This window comes from Orcinus orca, chromosome 9 (genome assembly GCF_937001465.1).
Source record: "Orcinus orca chromosome 9, mOrcOrc1.1, whole genome shotgun sequence".
In the NCBI taxonomy this organism is placed as follows: Eukaryota; Metazoa; Chordata; class Mammalia; order Artiodactyla; family Delphinidae; genus Orcinus; species Orcinus orca.
This window is the reverse complement of record NC_064567.1, coordinates 50,789,685-50,806,599: the sequence shown is the minus strand read 5'-3', so window position 1 is coordinate 50,806,599 and position 16,915 is coordinate 50,789,685. Positions and strand designations below refer to the sequence as shown.

General features: G+C 42.8%; 1 protein-coding gene and 1 pseudogene across 4 annotated transcripts in view; one reads left to right on the top strand and one right to left on the bottom strand.

Moving 5' to 3' along the window:
* Positions 1–16,915, bottom strand: part of GSDME (gasdermin E) — a 141,172-nt gene that overhangs the window by 65,846 nt on the left and 58,411 nt on the right. For all 4 annotated transcript variants that reach the window (XM_049714766.1, XM_049714768.1, XM_049714765.1 and 1 more), the window contains exon 3: positions 13,523–13,715. In XM_049714766.1, the coding sequence (XP_049570723.1) occupies positions 13,523–13,715 (193 nt within the window). The remainder of the gene's footprint in view (positions 1–13,522; positions 13,716–16,915) is intronic.
* LOC101281212 (telomerase RNA component interacting RNase-like) lies at positions 2,532–3,066 on the top strand (annotated as a pseudogene).

Below are 16,915 nucleotides of genomic sequence, written 5' to 3'. Positions count from 1 at the left end.
TGGGGACATATGTATAACTGATTCACTTTGTTATAAAGCAGAAACTAACAAACCACTGTAAAGCAATTATACTCCAATAAAGATAGATAAATAAATAACAAAAAGAGTCATGTACCAATGTTCATTGCAGCACTATTTACAATAGCCAGGACACGGAAGCAACCTAAGTGTCCCTCAACAGGTGAAAGGATAAAGAAGATGGGGCACATACGTACAATGGCATATTACTCAGCCATAAAAAGAAACGAAACTGAGTTATCTGTAGTGAGGTGGATGGACCTAGAGTCTGTCATACAGAGTGAAGTCAGTCAGAAAGAGAAAAACAAATACCATATGCTAACACATATATATGGAATTTTTTAAAAAAATGGTTCTGATGAACCTAGGGTCAAGACAAGAATAAAGACACAGACAGAGATGGACTTGAGGACACAGGGAGGGGGAAGGGTAAGCTGGGGCAAAGTGAAAGAGTAGCATTGACATATATACACTACCAAATGTAAAATAGATAGCTAGTGGGAAGCAGCTGCACGACACAGGGACATCAGCTCAGTGCTTTGCAACCACGTAGGGGGGTGGGATAAGAAGGGTGGAGGGAGATGCAAGTGGGAGGGGATATGGGGATATGCATATGCATATAGCTGATTCACTTTGTTATAAAGCAGAAACTAACACAACACTGTAAAGCAATTATACTCCAATATAGATGTTAAAAAAATAAAAATAATGGTGTCATAGAAGGATGTGAGCACACCTCCTCTCATGAAAACACTAAAATCACAACTAACTGCTGAACAACCATCGACAAAAAACCACTGGAACCTACCAAAAAAGATATCCTACATCAAAAAGACAAAGAAGCCACAACAAGGCAGTAAGGGAGGCATAACTGCGATAAAATCAAATCTCACACCCCCTGGTTGGGCGATCCACAAACTGGAAAATAATTATATTGCAGAGGTTCTCCCAAAGGAGTGGAAGTTCTGAGCCTCACATCAGGCTCCCCAGCCGGGGGGTCTGGCATTGGGAGGAGGAGCCCCCAGAGCATCTAGCTTTGAAGGCCAGAGGGGTTTAATCGCAGGAATTCCACATGACTGGGGAAAAGAATAACTCCACTCTTGGAGGGTGCACACAAGATCTTGTGTGCACCAGGACCCAGGGGAAAAAGCAGGGACCTCATAGGAGCCTAGGCTAGATCTACCTGCTGGTACTGGATGGTCTCCTGCAGAGGTGGGGGGCAGTTCTGGCTCACTGCAGGCACAAAGGCACTGGTGGTGGTAGTTCTGGGAAGCACTCATTGGCGTGAGCCCTCCTGGAGGTGGCCATTTTCTCACCAAGACCTAGCCCCACCCAACAGCCTACTGGGATGCCTCAGGCCAACCAACCAACAGGGGAGGAACACAGCCCCACCCATCAGCAGACAGGCTGCCTAAAGTCTTCCTGAGCCCACAGGTGCCCACTAAACACACCCCTTGAAACAGCCCTGCCCACCTGAGAGACAAGACCCAGTTCCACCCACCAGTGGGCAGGAATCAGTCCCTCCCATCAGAAAGCCTGCACAAGCCTCTTAGACCGGCCTTATCCACCAGCGGGCAGACAGCAGAAGCAAGAAGCACTACAACCCTGCAGACTGCGGAACAGAAACCTCAATCACAGAAAGTTAGACAAAATGAGATGGCAGAGGAATATGTCCCAGGGGAAGGAAAAAGATAAAACCCCAGAGGAACAGCTGCAATCTACCCGAAAAAGAATTCAGAGTAATGACAGTAAAGATGATCCAAGATCTTGGAAAAAGAATGGAGGTACCAACCAAGAAGATACAAGAAATGTTTAAAAAAGAACTAGAAGATCTAGTGAACAAACAGAGATGAATAATACAATAACTGAAATGAAAAATACACTAGAAGGAATCAATAGCAAAATAAATGAGGCAGAAGAATGGATAAGTAAGCTGGAAGACAGAATGGTGGAAATCACTGCTTCAGAACAGAATAAAGAAAAAAGAATGAAAAGAAATGAAGACAGGGACTTCACTCGTGGTCCAGTGGTTGACTCTACACTCCCAATGCAGAGGGCCTGGGTTCGATCCCTGGTCAGGGAACTAGATCCCGCTTGCAGCAACTAAAAAGATCTTGCACACAGCAATGAAGATCCTCCATGCAGCAGATAAGACCCAGCACAGCCAAATAAATAAATAATTTTTTTTTAAAGAAAAGAAATGAAGACAATCTAAGAGACCTCTGGGACAACATCAAATGCACCAACATTCACATTATTGGGGTCTCAGAAGAAGAGAGAGAGAAAGGGCCTAAGAAAATATTTGAAGAGATAATGGCTGAAAACTTCCATAACATGGGAAAGAAAACAGTCCAAGTCCAGGAAGCGCAAGATCCCAGGCAATATAAACCCAGGAATGAAAATGCCGAGACACATAGTAATCAGACGCATTGCCCAGGACGAGGCAAGTCGGGCCCCAAGCGCAGGGCCAGAGTGGCCTCCCCAGAGTCCTTTGCATGGCACCTGGCGACAAAATGGCTGCCCGAGGGAGATGGGTGGAGCCTCCGGGCCAGGAGGCACCAGGCCCCACAGGCGGCAGTGGCAGCGAGAGCCGATGGGCTGAGTCAGGGCCCAGGATGTCACCCAAGAGTGGGGATGATGAAGTGTCGGGCAGAGGTCTGAGCCCAGTGTCGGACGGTGCGAACTCGTTCACCAACAGCAGCAGCTTCCTGGAGCTGTTCAAGTGAAAGACTGAAGAGGAGCAGCGGCAGTGGCGGGAGGAGCCGCCCCCAGGCCCACAGCGACCCGACCAGCCAGCCACCGCCGCCACCACGGGTCCTGGGGATCTGAAGAGGAAGGGCAGCCCAGGCCCCATGCTCAGCTTCATGGGCAAGCGCACAGGTGGGAACAAACTAGCCCTGAAGACAGGAACAGCAGCCAAGAAGAAGACGGAGAATGAGGTACTAACAAGTAAAGGTGATGCGTGGGCCAAGTACATGGCAGAGGTGAAAAATTACAAAGCCCCACCAGTGCAGAGATGATGATGAAACTCGGCCCCTGATGAGATGACCCCCCCCTCCCTGCCTGGCCAAGGCCTGGGACTCTCTGCGATGTACGTAACTATTTAATGCAGCAGCAGCAGCACAGCAGCCTTTTTCCCCCAAGGACTTATATACAGAAAGAAACCGAGATGCTTCCCACAGCTGTGGATGATTTTCCAGGACTCTTTTTTACCTTGAGCACTTGCCTCCTGAGACTTCATAGAACAGTGGTCTACTGTCCCCTCTCTTCCCATCTCCTCCCTCTTTCTGATTCTTTCTCTCTTCCTCTTCTCACCCTCCCCTCCCTTTAGCCATAACTTCTGGGAAGTAAAGAACTTGACTTAGTGCTGGTAAAAAAAAAAAAAAAAAAAGAGAAAGAGAGAGATACATAGTAATCAAACTGACAAAAATTAAAGACAAAGAGAAAATATTAAAAGAAACAAGGGAAAAGCAACAAATAACATACAAGGGAAATCCCATAAGGTTATCAGCTGATTTTTCAGCACAAACTCTGCAGGCAAGAAGGGAGTGGTACGATATATTCAAAGTGATGAAAGGGAAGAAACTACAACCAAGAAGACTCTACCCAGCAAAGCTCTCATTCGGATTTGATGGAGAAATCAAAAGCTTTACAGACAAGCAAAAGCTAAGAGAATTCAGCACCACCAAACCAGCTTTACAACAAACGTTAGAGGAACTTCTCTGGGCAGGAAACTCAAGAGAAGGAAAAGACCTACAATAACAAACCCAAAACAATTAAGAAAATGGTCATAGGAACATACATATCGATAATTACCTTAAACGTGAATGGATTAAATGCTCCAACCAAAAGACACAGGCTTGCTGAATGGATACAAAAACAAGACCCATATATATGCTGTCTACAAGAGACCCACTTCAGACCTAGGGACACATACAGACTGAAAGTGAGGGGATGGAAAAAGATATTCCATGCAAATGGAAATCAAAAGAAAGCTGGAGCAGCAATTCTCATATCAGACAAAACAGACTTTAAAATAAAGACTATTATAAGACACAAAGAAGGACACTACATAATGATCAAGGGATCAACCCAAGAAGAAGATATAACAATTGTAAATATATATGAACCCAACATAGGAGCACCTCAATACATAAGCCAAATGCCATAAAAGGGGAAATCAACAGGTGTTAAAGTGAGGGACTTTAACACTTACACCAATGGACAGATCATCCAGACAGAAGATCAATCAGGAAAAGGCCTTAAATGACACATTACACCAGATGGACTTAATTGATATTTATAGAGCATTCCATCCAAAATCAGCAGTATACACTTTCTTCTCAAGTACACATGGAACATTCTCCAGGACAGATCACATCTTGGGCCACAAATCAAGCTTCAGTAAATTTAAGATAACTGAAATCAGATCAAGCTCTTTTCTGACCATAATACTATGAGACTAGATATCAATTACAGGAAAAAAAACTGTGAAAAATACAAACACATGGAGGCTAAACAATGTTACTGAACAACCAATGTATCACTGAAGAAATCAAAGAGGAAATCAAAAAACACCTAGAGACAAATGACAACGAAAGCACATCGATCCAAAACGGATGGGATGCAGCAAAAGTAGTCCTAAGAGGGAAGTTCATAGCAGTACAATCTTACCTCAGGAAACAAGAAAAATAAAAAATAAACAACCTAAACTTACACCTAAAGCAACTACACAAAGAAGAACAAACAAAACCCAAAGTTAGTAGAAGGAAAGAAATCAGAAAGATCAAAGCATAAATAAATGAAATAGAGACAAAGAAAACAATACAAAAGATCAATGAAACTAAAAGCCGGTTCTTTGAAAAGATAAATAAAATTGATAAACCTTTAGCCAGACTCATCAAGAAAAAAAAAAAGAGAGGGCTCAATTCAATAAAATTAGAAATGAAAAAGGAGGGCACCATGGTTAAGAATCCACCTGCCAATGCAGGGAACAAGGGTTCGATCCCTGATCCAGGAAGATCCCACATGCCACGGAGCAACCAAGCCCATGCATCACAACTACTGAGCCTGTGCTCTAGAGCCTGTGAGCCACAACTACTGAAGCCCATGCACCCTAGAGCCTGTGAGCCACAACTACTGAGCCCACACGCTGCAACAACTGATGCCTGCATGCTCCAGGGCCCACATGCTGCAACTACTGAAGCCCGTGTTCCTAGAGCCCATGTTATGCAACAAGAGAAGCCACCACAATGAGAAACCCACACACCACAACGAAGAATAGCCCCCGCTTGCCACAACTAGAGAAAGCCAGTGGGCAGCAACAAAGACCCAAAGCAGCCAAAACAAAAAAAAAAAGAAATGATAAAGGTTCTCCTTTATCATCACAGCATGCACCACAGAAATACAAAGGATCATAAGAGACTACTACAAGCAACTATACGTCAATAAAATGGACAGTCAAGAAGAAATGGAAAATTCTTAGAAAAGCAAAACCTTCCAAGACTGAAATAGGAAGAAATACAAAATATGAAGATAAATTACAAGTACTGAAACCGAAACTGTGATTTAAAAACTTCCAACAAACAAAAGTCCAGGACCAGATGGCTTCACAGGTGAATTCTATCAAACATTTAGAGAAGAGTTAACACCTATCTTTCTGAAACTCTTCCAAAAAATTGTAGAGGAAAGAACATGCCCAGGCTCATTCTATGAGGCCAGCATCACCCTGATACCAAAACAAAAGCTACCACACAAAAAGATAATTACAGAACAATATCACTAATGAGCACAGACTAAAAAATTCTCAAAATACTAGCAAGCCAAATCCAACAATACATTAAAAGGATCATACACCATGATCAAGTGGGATTTATCCTAGGGATGCAAGGATTCTTCAATATATGCAAATGAATCAATGTGATACACCATATTAACAAATTAAAGAATAAAAACCACATGATCATCTCAATGGGTACAGAAAAAGCTTTTGACAAAATTCAACACCCATTTACAATAAAAACCTCCAGAAAGTGGGTATAGAGGGAACCTAGCTTGACATAATAAAGGCCATATATGACAAACCCACAGCAAAGATCACTCTCAATGGTAAAGAGCTGAAAACTTTCTCTAAGATCAGGAACAAGACAAGGATGTCCACTCTCACCACTTCTATTCAACAAAGTTTTGGAAGTCCTAGTCACAGGAATCAGAGAAGAAAAATAAATAAAAGGAATCCAAACTGGAAAGGAAGAAGTAAAACTGTCACTGTTTGCAGATGACGTGATGCTATACACAGAAAATCCTAAAGATGCTACCAGAAAACTAGTAGAGCTCATCAATGAATTCAGTAAAGTTGCAGGATACAAAATTAATGCACAGAAATCTGTTGTACTTGTATCACTAATACTGAAAGATCAGAAAAAGAAATTAAGGAAACAATCTCACTGACCATCACATCAAAAAGAATAAAATACCTAGGAATAAATTTACCTAAGGAGGCAAAAGACCTGTGCTCAGAAAACTATAAGACACCAATAAAAGAAATCAAAGATGACACATTTGAAAAGATATACCATGTTCTTGGACTGGAAGAATCAATACTGTCAAAATGACTATACCACCCAAGGCAATCTACAGATTCAATGCAAGCCCCATCAAATTACCAATGGCATTTTTCACAGAACTAGAACAAAAAGTTTTAAAATTTGTATGGAGACACAAAAGACCCCGAATAGCCAAAGCAATCTTGAGAAAGAAAAACAGAGCTGGAGGAATCAGGCTCCCTGACTTCAGACTGTAGTATAACGATACAGTCATCAAAACAGTATGGTACTGGCACAAAAACAGAAATATATATCAATGGAACAGGATAGAAAGTCCAGAGATAAACCCATGCACCTATGGTCAACTAATCCATGATAAAGGAGGCAAGAACATACAATGGAAAAAAAGACAGTCTCTGCAATAAGTGATGCTGAGAAAACTGGACAACTACATGTAAAAGAATGCAATTAGAACACTCCTTAACACCATACACAAAAATAAACTCAAGGGCTTCCCTGGTGGCACAGTGGTTGAGAGTCCACCTGTCGATGCAGGGGACACGGGTTTGTGCCCTGGTCCGGGAATATCCCACATGCCGCGGAGCAGCTGGGCCCGTGAGCCATGGCCGCCAAGCCTGCACGTCCGGAGCCTGTGCTCCGCAACAGGAGAGCCCAAACAGTGAGATGCCCGCATACCACAGAAATAAATAAATAAATAAAATTTAAAAATAAACTCAAAATGGATTTAAGACCTAAATGTAAGGCTGAATGCTATAAAACTCTTAGAGGGAAACATAGGCAGAACACTCTTTGACATAAATCACATCAATATCTTTTTTGATCCGTCTCCTACAGCAATGGAAATAAACACAAAAATAAACAAATGGGACCTAATCAAACTCAAAAGCTTTTGCACAGCAAAGGAATCTATAAACAAAATGAAAATACAACCCTCAGAATGGGAGAAAATATTTGCAAATGAAGTGACCGACACGGGATTAATCTCCAAAATATACAAACAGCTCATGCAGTTCAACATTAAAAAAACAACACAATAAAAAAATGGGGAGAAGACCTAAATAGACCTTTCTCCAAAGAAGACATACAGATGGCGAAGAGGCACATGAAAAGATGCTCAACGTCACTAATTATTAAAGAAATTCAAATTAAAACTACAAAGAGGTACCACCTCACAACAGTCTGAATAGCCATCATCAAAAAGACTACAAAAAATAAATGCTGGAGGGGGTGTGGAGAAAAGAGAACCCTCCGGGCTTCCCTGGTGGCGCAGTGGTTGAGAGTCCGCCTGCTGATGCAGGGGATGCGGGTTTGTGCCCCAGTCCAGGAGGATCCCACGTGCCACGGAGCGGCTGGGCCCGTGAGCCATGGCCACTGAGCCTGCGCGTCTGGAGCCTGTGCTCCGCAACGGGAGAGATCACAACGGTGAGAGGCCCGCGTACCACAAAAAAAAAAAAAAAAAAAAAAGATTAAAAGAGAACCCTCCTACACTATTGGTGGGAAGGTAAATTGGTAAAACCACTGTGGAGAACAGTATGGAGGTTCCTTAAAAACTAAAAGTAGAGCTACTATACGATCCAGCAATCCATTCCTGGGCACATATCCAGAGAAAGCCATAATTCGAAAAGATATATGCACCCCCAATGCTCATTGCAGCACTACTGGCAATAGCCAAGACATGGAAGCAACCTAAATGTCCATCAACAGAGGAATGGATAAAGAAGATGTGAGATAGATATATATATATATATATATATACACACACATATACATACACACACATATACACATAATGGAATATTACTCAGCCATAAAAAAGAACAAAATAATGCCATTTACAGCAACATGGATGCAACTAGAGATTATCATACTAAGTAAAGTAAGTCAGAGAAAGACAAGTATATGATATTGCTTATACACGGAAGCCAGAAATAATGATACAAATGAACTTATTTACAAAACAGAAACAGACTCACAGACTTAGAAAACAAACTTATGGTTACCAAAGAGGAAGGGGGCGGGGGATAAACTGGGAGTTCAGGATTGACATATACATACCACTGTATTTAAAATAGATAATCAACAAGGACCACTGTATAGCAAAGGGAACTCTACTCAATATTCTGTAATAATCTAAATGGAAAAGAATTTGAAAAAGAATAGATTTTTGTATATATATAAGTGAATCATTTTGTTGTACACCTGAAACTAACACAACATTGTAAATCCACTATACTCCAATACAAAATAAAAATTTTTTAAAAGACGGTGCCAGCACTGAATTGAGCGCAAAGGTAAACAGAATCATTTCAAACTATCTGCTGGGGACTTCCCTGGTGGCGCAGTGGTTAAGAGTCCGCCTGCCAATGCAGGGGACACGGGTTTGAGCCCTGGTCTGGGAAGATCCCACATGCCATGGAGCAACTAAGCCCGTGCGCCACAACTACCGAGCCTGCACTCTAGAGCCTGCGAGCCCCAACTACTGAGCCCACCGGCCACAACTACTGAAGCCCGTGCACCTAGAGTCTGTGCTCTGCAACAAGAGAAGACACCACAATGAGAAGCCCGTGCACCGCAACAAACAGTAGCCCCCGCTCGCCGCAACTGGAGAAAGCCCACGTGCAGCAACAATCACCCAACGCAGCCAAAAATAAATAAATAAAATAAATACATTTAAAAAAAAGACAAAACATCTGCTGGCCACAGGGAAAGATATCAAGTAGAAAAGACCAGTTCCAACTTTGCTGCATGGTTTTTTTTTTTCCAAGAAAGAGACAGGTCCCCAAATCCCTCCCCTCAAAATACTCCTAAATAAAGAGTTGACGGCACACTGAAACTTCACTCAGGAGAGCTACTGCGGTAACATTAGAGGTCAAATGTGGGCCATAACCAACAGGAGCATTTAACATTTTTTCTTGTGTGTAAAACTTGTACAATTTGTAAATATTTAGATATAGTAAGACTTTGCGGGGGTAATTTTAAAATACTTTAAATAATTATGAAGGTTCAACATTGCCATACCATTGCTTGCATGATATATTAGTTTCATATAATTTTTAAGTTAGAATTCTTAATGAAGAACCGAACTTCTAATTATCATGTATTCATAGAAAAATGGAATCTTTTCTTTACCACAATTTGCCTTACAATGAACCAAAGAATGAAAGTGGGATCTGCCTGTACCACAACGCCCCCCCCCCCTTAACCCCTGAACAGTCAGGAAAGCACAAAATGGCACCGTCTCTGGAAATCAGCTGAAACCAAGGCCCTGAACTCAAGGGGGAGGAACTGATGTGCGCACTCGGAGTCCACTCACTTCTACATTTAGCCCAGAGAAAACCCTCAAAGATCCTCTAGTCCAACTATTCCACCTAAACCTGGCAGGGACAGAAGCGACCTACCATGTCTGCAGAAGTTATTTTCCATGAGTAAACTTCCTCAAACACTAGGAGGTTAGGAGCAATAATCAGTGGCAGAGATGGGGAGGGTATGGCGGTTATAAAGCATTGACAAATGGCAGCTGACAGTGGAAGACAAGGTGGAAAAACTAAAGAGTTTGTCTCAGAATAATACTGGATCTAAGGAATAAAACAGGAACCTGAGTCATTATGGAAAGGTCTTAGCCTGTTTTCCATCAAGAATGTTTTAAGATAAACATAGAGCTCTCATTCAAAGGGGTCATGTCCAGGTATCTGGAAAGTTAAGTCCTGTGGACCCATGGATTGCCTTCATGCTCAACAATGCTACATAACTGTTGTATATGAACGCACCTGTTTTTTCAAGGACATATGAAGTTTGTTTTTGAGATGTGCATACGTCTCACTGACAATAAAACAAATACTCTGAATTCCAAGGGCTAAAATAACTTGTATACAGATGACAACTTATCTAAATGACCTGAAATAAAAATGATGGCAGATAAGCCCTCGAGAAAGACAGTACTTAAGCATTACCAATCACCACCCCCAAGGCTACACACGTGTCGAACAGCCAGCCTTATCAATCTGATGATGTTGTGGGAGTCCAAAAACAGGTAGACCATGTAGATTAGAATTTATCATTCCAGGGTGAAGTAACAAGAATGTTAGCTTTACATGATCTCCATCCTATGGTCAAGTCTTCCTCCTCTTCTCTCCCCTGTTGCTCAACCTTACCTCTTAGTAACAAAACAAGGAAGCAGTGACTCTGTGATAAGATACCTCTTCCATTTCTAGACTTTAAATTTGTTCTTTACCATGTTCCTGGTGTTGCCCCTACCCCTCTTCCCCTATCCAGGCCATCCTTTCCCAATCACCTGTAGAAAGAACAGAATGTCCAAACTCTCCCCAAGTGATCTCATGCCCTCGTGTGGGCACCTCCAGGTGGGCAGACCAGCTATTCACATGTGCTTGTTCAGGACAGTGCCTGGAACACTGTACACCCCCTAGGTACCCTCACTGGGGACCCAGATTCATGCCTCTGCCTTTATATCTCCTGCTATAATTTTAACTATTTTTATCTCAGCCAATTCCTTTGCTTCACAGTCACTTCAAGAATCATGTAGAGGAAAGAACAGGAGTTTTGGAGCCAGAAAATCCTGGGATGAATCCCAGCTGCAGCACCCAAATTGAGTTCCGAGACTGAGAACAAGTCACTTCCTTCCCCGAGCCTTAAATCCTCAAACCTAAAAAGAGACGGCTGTGCAGAGTAAATGAGATGACGTCTATAAAGTGCTTGGCACACAGGAGGTACTCAGCACATGCATATCTCCTTCCCCTCCCTCTCTCCCCCTTATAACTGCTGGCCCTAGCATCTTTCTCTGAGACTACTTTTTCCCATCTCTAGTCACTGACTCCTCCCCATATGCTTCCTATTGGCACTATCTTCTACACCTGAATCACAAAGAGTGTTTGAGAAACCTATAACGGGAAACGTGATTATAGAGCATTGCCAAACTGTGGTTTTTCAAATAGAAATAACAAGACTGCAGAATAGGATTACGCTCTAGAGGGCTGTCTAAAGACTGAGGGAACAGCCAGCCCTCCTGCCCCTCTTCCCCCTTATTTGCGAGACTTAGCAAATAAAAATATAAGACTTCCAGTTAAATTTCATTTTCAGACAAACAACAAATATCTTTCCAGTGTTGTAGTAGAGAAGGAAAATGCCTCTCTAGCAAAGAAGAGCGGTAGAGAAAAGATAATTAAGGTCATGACTATCAGAGAAAGAGGTGGCTGTCCCTTCCACCTGGTGTCACCACAGAGGGCTTAAAGTTCTCTGACCGAGAAAGGGAATTCCTGCCTGAGTCCTAACTCAGTAGAGTCCTGGAGTTCTAGAAAGTGCCAGGAGGCAACAGTCAAATAGCCACCATGGTCTTTCAACTCCATTAAGCATCAGCTTAGCGGAGAGGTGAATGGGTTTTGAAGACTTCAGTTGCCCAAGCATGCTCGATATCTGTCCAAAACCCACCCACCAAATGCTTGATACATGAGTTTTATGGTATTTTTTACTCATTAATTTTTAAAGATTATTTCATTCAATGAGCAAACCTATTTTATATTTCATATAATCCTAAGAACATTGGAAAAGAGGAGATAAGCTACCTATACTTAACACAAGTGAGTTTTCTCTTAATTTATTTGGGTTGACATTTTCCATTTTAAAAGAAAAAGGGTGATACAATTACACATGAAAATGCACCTATGTTACTGTACAAGAGGAAATATCATCTCTTGTCAGGATTACTACAATAACTTCTCAATTGGATGCCCAGCTCCCACCCATCCAGTCTCTCCTCAGCCCAGCGGCCAGAAGGATCCTTCTAACACGTAAGTCAGATCCTGTCACTTCCCTTCTCAAAATCTTCCAGTGGCTTCCCACCTCACTCCGAGGACGAGTTAGTCTTTCCAGTGGCCTGCAAGGTCCTTCGGGACCTGCTACTGTTCCTTTACGCCCTCTGACCTCATCTGCCCTTGCCCTATTTACTCAGCCCCAATCACACCACCTCTGCCCACAGCCTTCTTGCCCAGGACACTCCTATGCTCGCTCCCATCCCCAGCTTCAGGTCTTTGCTCTGATGCCATCTTCTCCAGGATGCTTTCTCTGGCCACCTTTTCAAATCAGCCCCCATTCCTGGCATGTTCTATCCCCCATCTCTGCTACATTTTTCTCCATTCCAGAGAGCACCATCAACCTACTATATATTTCACTTAGTTGCATGTTTTGTGTCTCTCCCCCGCTAGAATATAGGGCAGAAATGTTGGCATTCTGTTCACTGCAGCATCCCCAGCACGTAGAACAGTATGTGGTACATCGTAGGCACTCAGCAAAATTACTTATGGAATGTTGAATAAACATAAGGTAAAAATAATGAGGTATTATCATTTTACTGGGGTAAAATGTATTTACTGACATCTAAACAATGAATAAACGTGGGGTTTTAAGACTTCAGAGTTAAAAACCAGCTCTTCCCCTGAAGCCCCCCATACCTGCTTTCTCCTTTTCCTCATCAGAAAATCATAAAGAGCCAGGGCAGAAGGGGGATTTTTCTACTTCTGATATTAATATTCAGAAACGTAGGACAGAGCGTTCTCACTGTTGGTATTTTATAAATTGTATGATTTCTTTAAAGTACACATTTGTCTGAAGTAACATCCTTTTAAAATGCTTCCCAAGTCTCCCCTCTCAGGCTAAGAATAGTCAACGTCCAGACTAAAGGATGCACTGCTCATCAAGTTTCAGCAACATCCTTTTAAAATGCTTCCCAAGTCTCCCCTCTCAGGCTAAGAACAGTCAACGTCCAGACTAAAGGATGCACTGCTCATCAAGTTTCAGCACATGGGCATTCGGTAACGTTTGCTGATTGGCCAAGATCCCAATGTCACCCTTCTAGCCAAAGTCCCACAGAACGACCTTTCAATGAGAGACATGTCAAAGTCCAAAATGCCAAGCAGAATTCCCATTACCTCTCCTGGGCAACTCCAATGAGCTGCTGCAAGTCCACCTCCTGCTTCCTCAGGGTTCCAAACGAGGACTGACTCTCCACGAGGCCTTTGCCACCAATGTTCAGCTTGACCTTCCCCAATGCCGTCTCCAGGGTCCCACTCACATGGTTTTCAAACTTGCCCTCGTACTTCACAAAGTCCGACTCCACGACCACTACAGTGAATGAGACATGCAGAGGAATCTAATGACAAAACGGCCACCTCTGTGCCTCAGGTCACCTAGCTTTCCAATCCTGCAGAAACCCGTGGAAAACATGAGGTCTGCACGCAGAATGGAAAGCCGGTGGCCGCGCTGTGTCTATGAGCAAAAGAACCTGGGTGCTAAGAGCGTGGCATGCACTGGTGGCCAGGGACTCTACTGGGCACTTTTTTGTTTTTTCATCTTTCAATTCCAATATACACACATATAGACAAGTGCACAAAAAGTATCTATAGAGTTTCATGAATAATTTTAAAGCAAACATCTGTTTAACTACTATCCAGGTAAAGAAATAGGACATGTTAAATATGTACTTTTCCAGGATAAAGGGACTAGATGAGGATGACACCAAAGCACAGAGAAGATAGCAGCCCAGCACTCTGCCCAGGGAGTGGCCTGCCTGATTCAGTATCTTGCAGGTCAGACGCCTGAACCTGTCCTCGGGCATCCTCCCTTCTCACTGGTGGCCTTGGAGAACACTGCCCTGGCCTTCATTACCATCTCCATTGAAACAGTTCTCCCCATATTTACCTGTTTATATCTGACCTCCACCCCGTCTTTCAATTCCTTATCAAGCAATTCCTTATCTCTGTGTTCCTGATAAAGTCAGTGGGCACGCCCTTCCTCCCTGCTTCAAACACCATCTTGGAACACACGAGCTCCAGACTCCCCATTCTTCCTTCCTGGCTTCCCAGACACTGAGAAAGATGCCACCACCCAGCTGCTGTCCCAGCTTCAATCCACTCACCTGGTCATACCAGGCGATGGCTAGCAGATTGCCTTCAGGATCTGCCCTTTTTTGTCTGAACACTGAAGATAAACATCTGATGATCTCAGACTTGAACTGCTAGCCTTCACATGTCTCCAGATTTCTACTGTTCTCATTTTTAATTGAACCAAATACTACCATAAAAATGGTCTCAGTCACCGTCATTCAGGAAGGTTACACTGAGAGGCTCTCAGGAACTTCATACTCGGCCCTTTCCATTTTCCTGACCCAAGGCTCTCCTGGGCTCCTGGCGGCACTTCATAAGGGATTCAAATCCGACTGGAGTCTGAAACGTTTCTTTCCATCCAGCCACTGCCCCCAACACCTGTATTTCTTTCACCCCAGGCAACAAAACCTATACCTCAACCAGGGTTAATGAGAATTAATCACCATTCATTATCTGTGAAGTTTACCAAGTAGAGAATCATCTCCATGAAAAATAAGAAGCTTATGAAAATGCCCCCAAGTCACAGCCTTCTCCTAGTCACATCTTGAGAACACAAACACTCTGGGAAATGCTTTCGGAAGCAGCATATAGCAGCTGTTAAGAGCTCAAGATTTTATCACTAGTCTAATATACCTAGCTGGGAGACCTTGGGTAACATCCATCACCCTGAACCTCAGGTTTGTCATATGTAATTTGGAGATAATTAATAATACCTACCTGATGGGTTCTACTGGAAGTTGATGTATACAGAGCCTGGCACATAGCAAGTGCTCAATCTATCCACTGGGTTTAGGCCAAAGCAACATCATTTCCTGATAAACAGGACAGTCCTAGATTGTATAAAGTACCACACAGACAGAAATTCTACCCTTAGATCCCTGTTCTGGCCCCAATCAGGCGTATTACCACTCCTGAAAACTCTGACCCCAAAACTGGATCCCACAGCAGGTAAGGACAATCAAGACTGTCTGTGTACTGCAAAATGCCACACTAGACACACCTCCGAACCAGATGTCATTTGCACACACGTCTGCATCGAGTTATCCACTGCTGCAGGTGGAAGGGAAAAGTGAGGAAGCCAACAGGCCATGGGTAGGACAACCAAGTCACCACCCTCCAACCTCCGCACCCCGGGCAACATAACACTCCAGTGTGGTTGCCAGGGGCAAGAATAACAAAGGTGAGGCATCATGAATCTGCTCAGAAGACACAGTAGTGGGCACCTCTCATCACAGCCCTAACAGCAACAGGACACAGAACCAGGCATGAGCTCTGGCCTCAGACGATGAGCATATGTGGGACTTCCTAATCTGCAGGGACTGCAACCGGCCTGACCCATCTAACATCAGCTCTCAGGACACCACGGAAGAAGCACCTAACAGCACAGAGCGGTGAAATTCCGATTACTCAGGGGTCCACGGTCTGTTCTGTGAATTTTTTTTTCTCTTGCCTTTCCTTATATTTAGTTATTACACTACTCAGTAAGAGTTCTACCAGACATCCAGGGGGAAAACATGACATAAAATTAATATCAGTTCACTTGCCCATTGTCTGACAGCTCTGATAATGAGCCTGGCTGAAGAAAGCATTGGCTAGAATGCTGAGCTGGAAGAAAGGAGATTATTTGTCAACTCAAATTACCTCCTCTATCACTTTTTCCCTTTAAGGGAGATGCAATCACAAAAGTAGAGAACTTTAGGGCTGAAAGAAGACTCAAACATCATCTAGTCCAATAATTAAGAGCTGATGGTGCTTTCATATATCACCATGTTCCAAAAAGCAGTGCAGGAATAAGTACCAAAAGTCTTCGAAAAGTTCCCAACCTCTGGTCCAGTAATTCTATCTTTAAGAATCTATGCCACCCCAATGTTCATAGCAGCATTATTTACAATTGCCAAGATATGGAAGCAACCTAGGTGTCCATCAACAAAAGAATGGATAAGGAAGATGTGGTACACACACACACACACACACACACACACACACACACACAGACACACACAAAATGGAATACTACACAGCCATAGAAAAGAATGAAATTTTGCCATTTGCAACAACATGGATGGACTTGGAGGGTATTATGCCAAGTGAAATAAATCAGAGAAAGACACTGTGTGTTATCACTAACATGTACAATCTAAAAAAATAAAACTAGTGCCAATAATAAAAAAGAAACAGACTCACAGATATAGAGAACAAACTAGTGGTTACCAAAGGGGAGAGGGAAGTGGGGGAGGGGTAAGATGGGGGTAGAGGATTAAGAAGTACAAACTGCTATGTATAAAATAAATAAGCTACAAGAATATATTACACAGCACAGAGAATATAGCCAATATTTTCTAATAACTATAAATGGAGTATTATCTATAAAAATTTTGCATCACTACATTGTACACCTGAAACTAATATAATATTGTAAATCAACTATATCTCAATAAG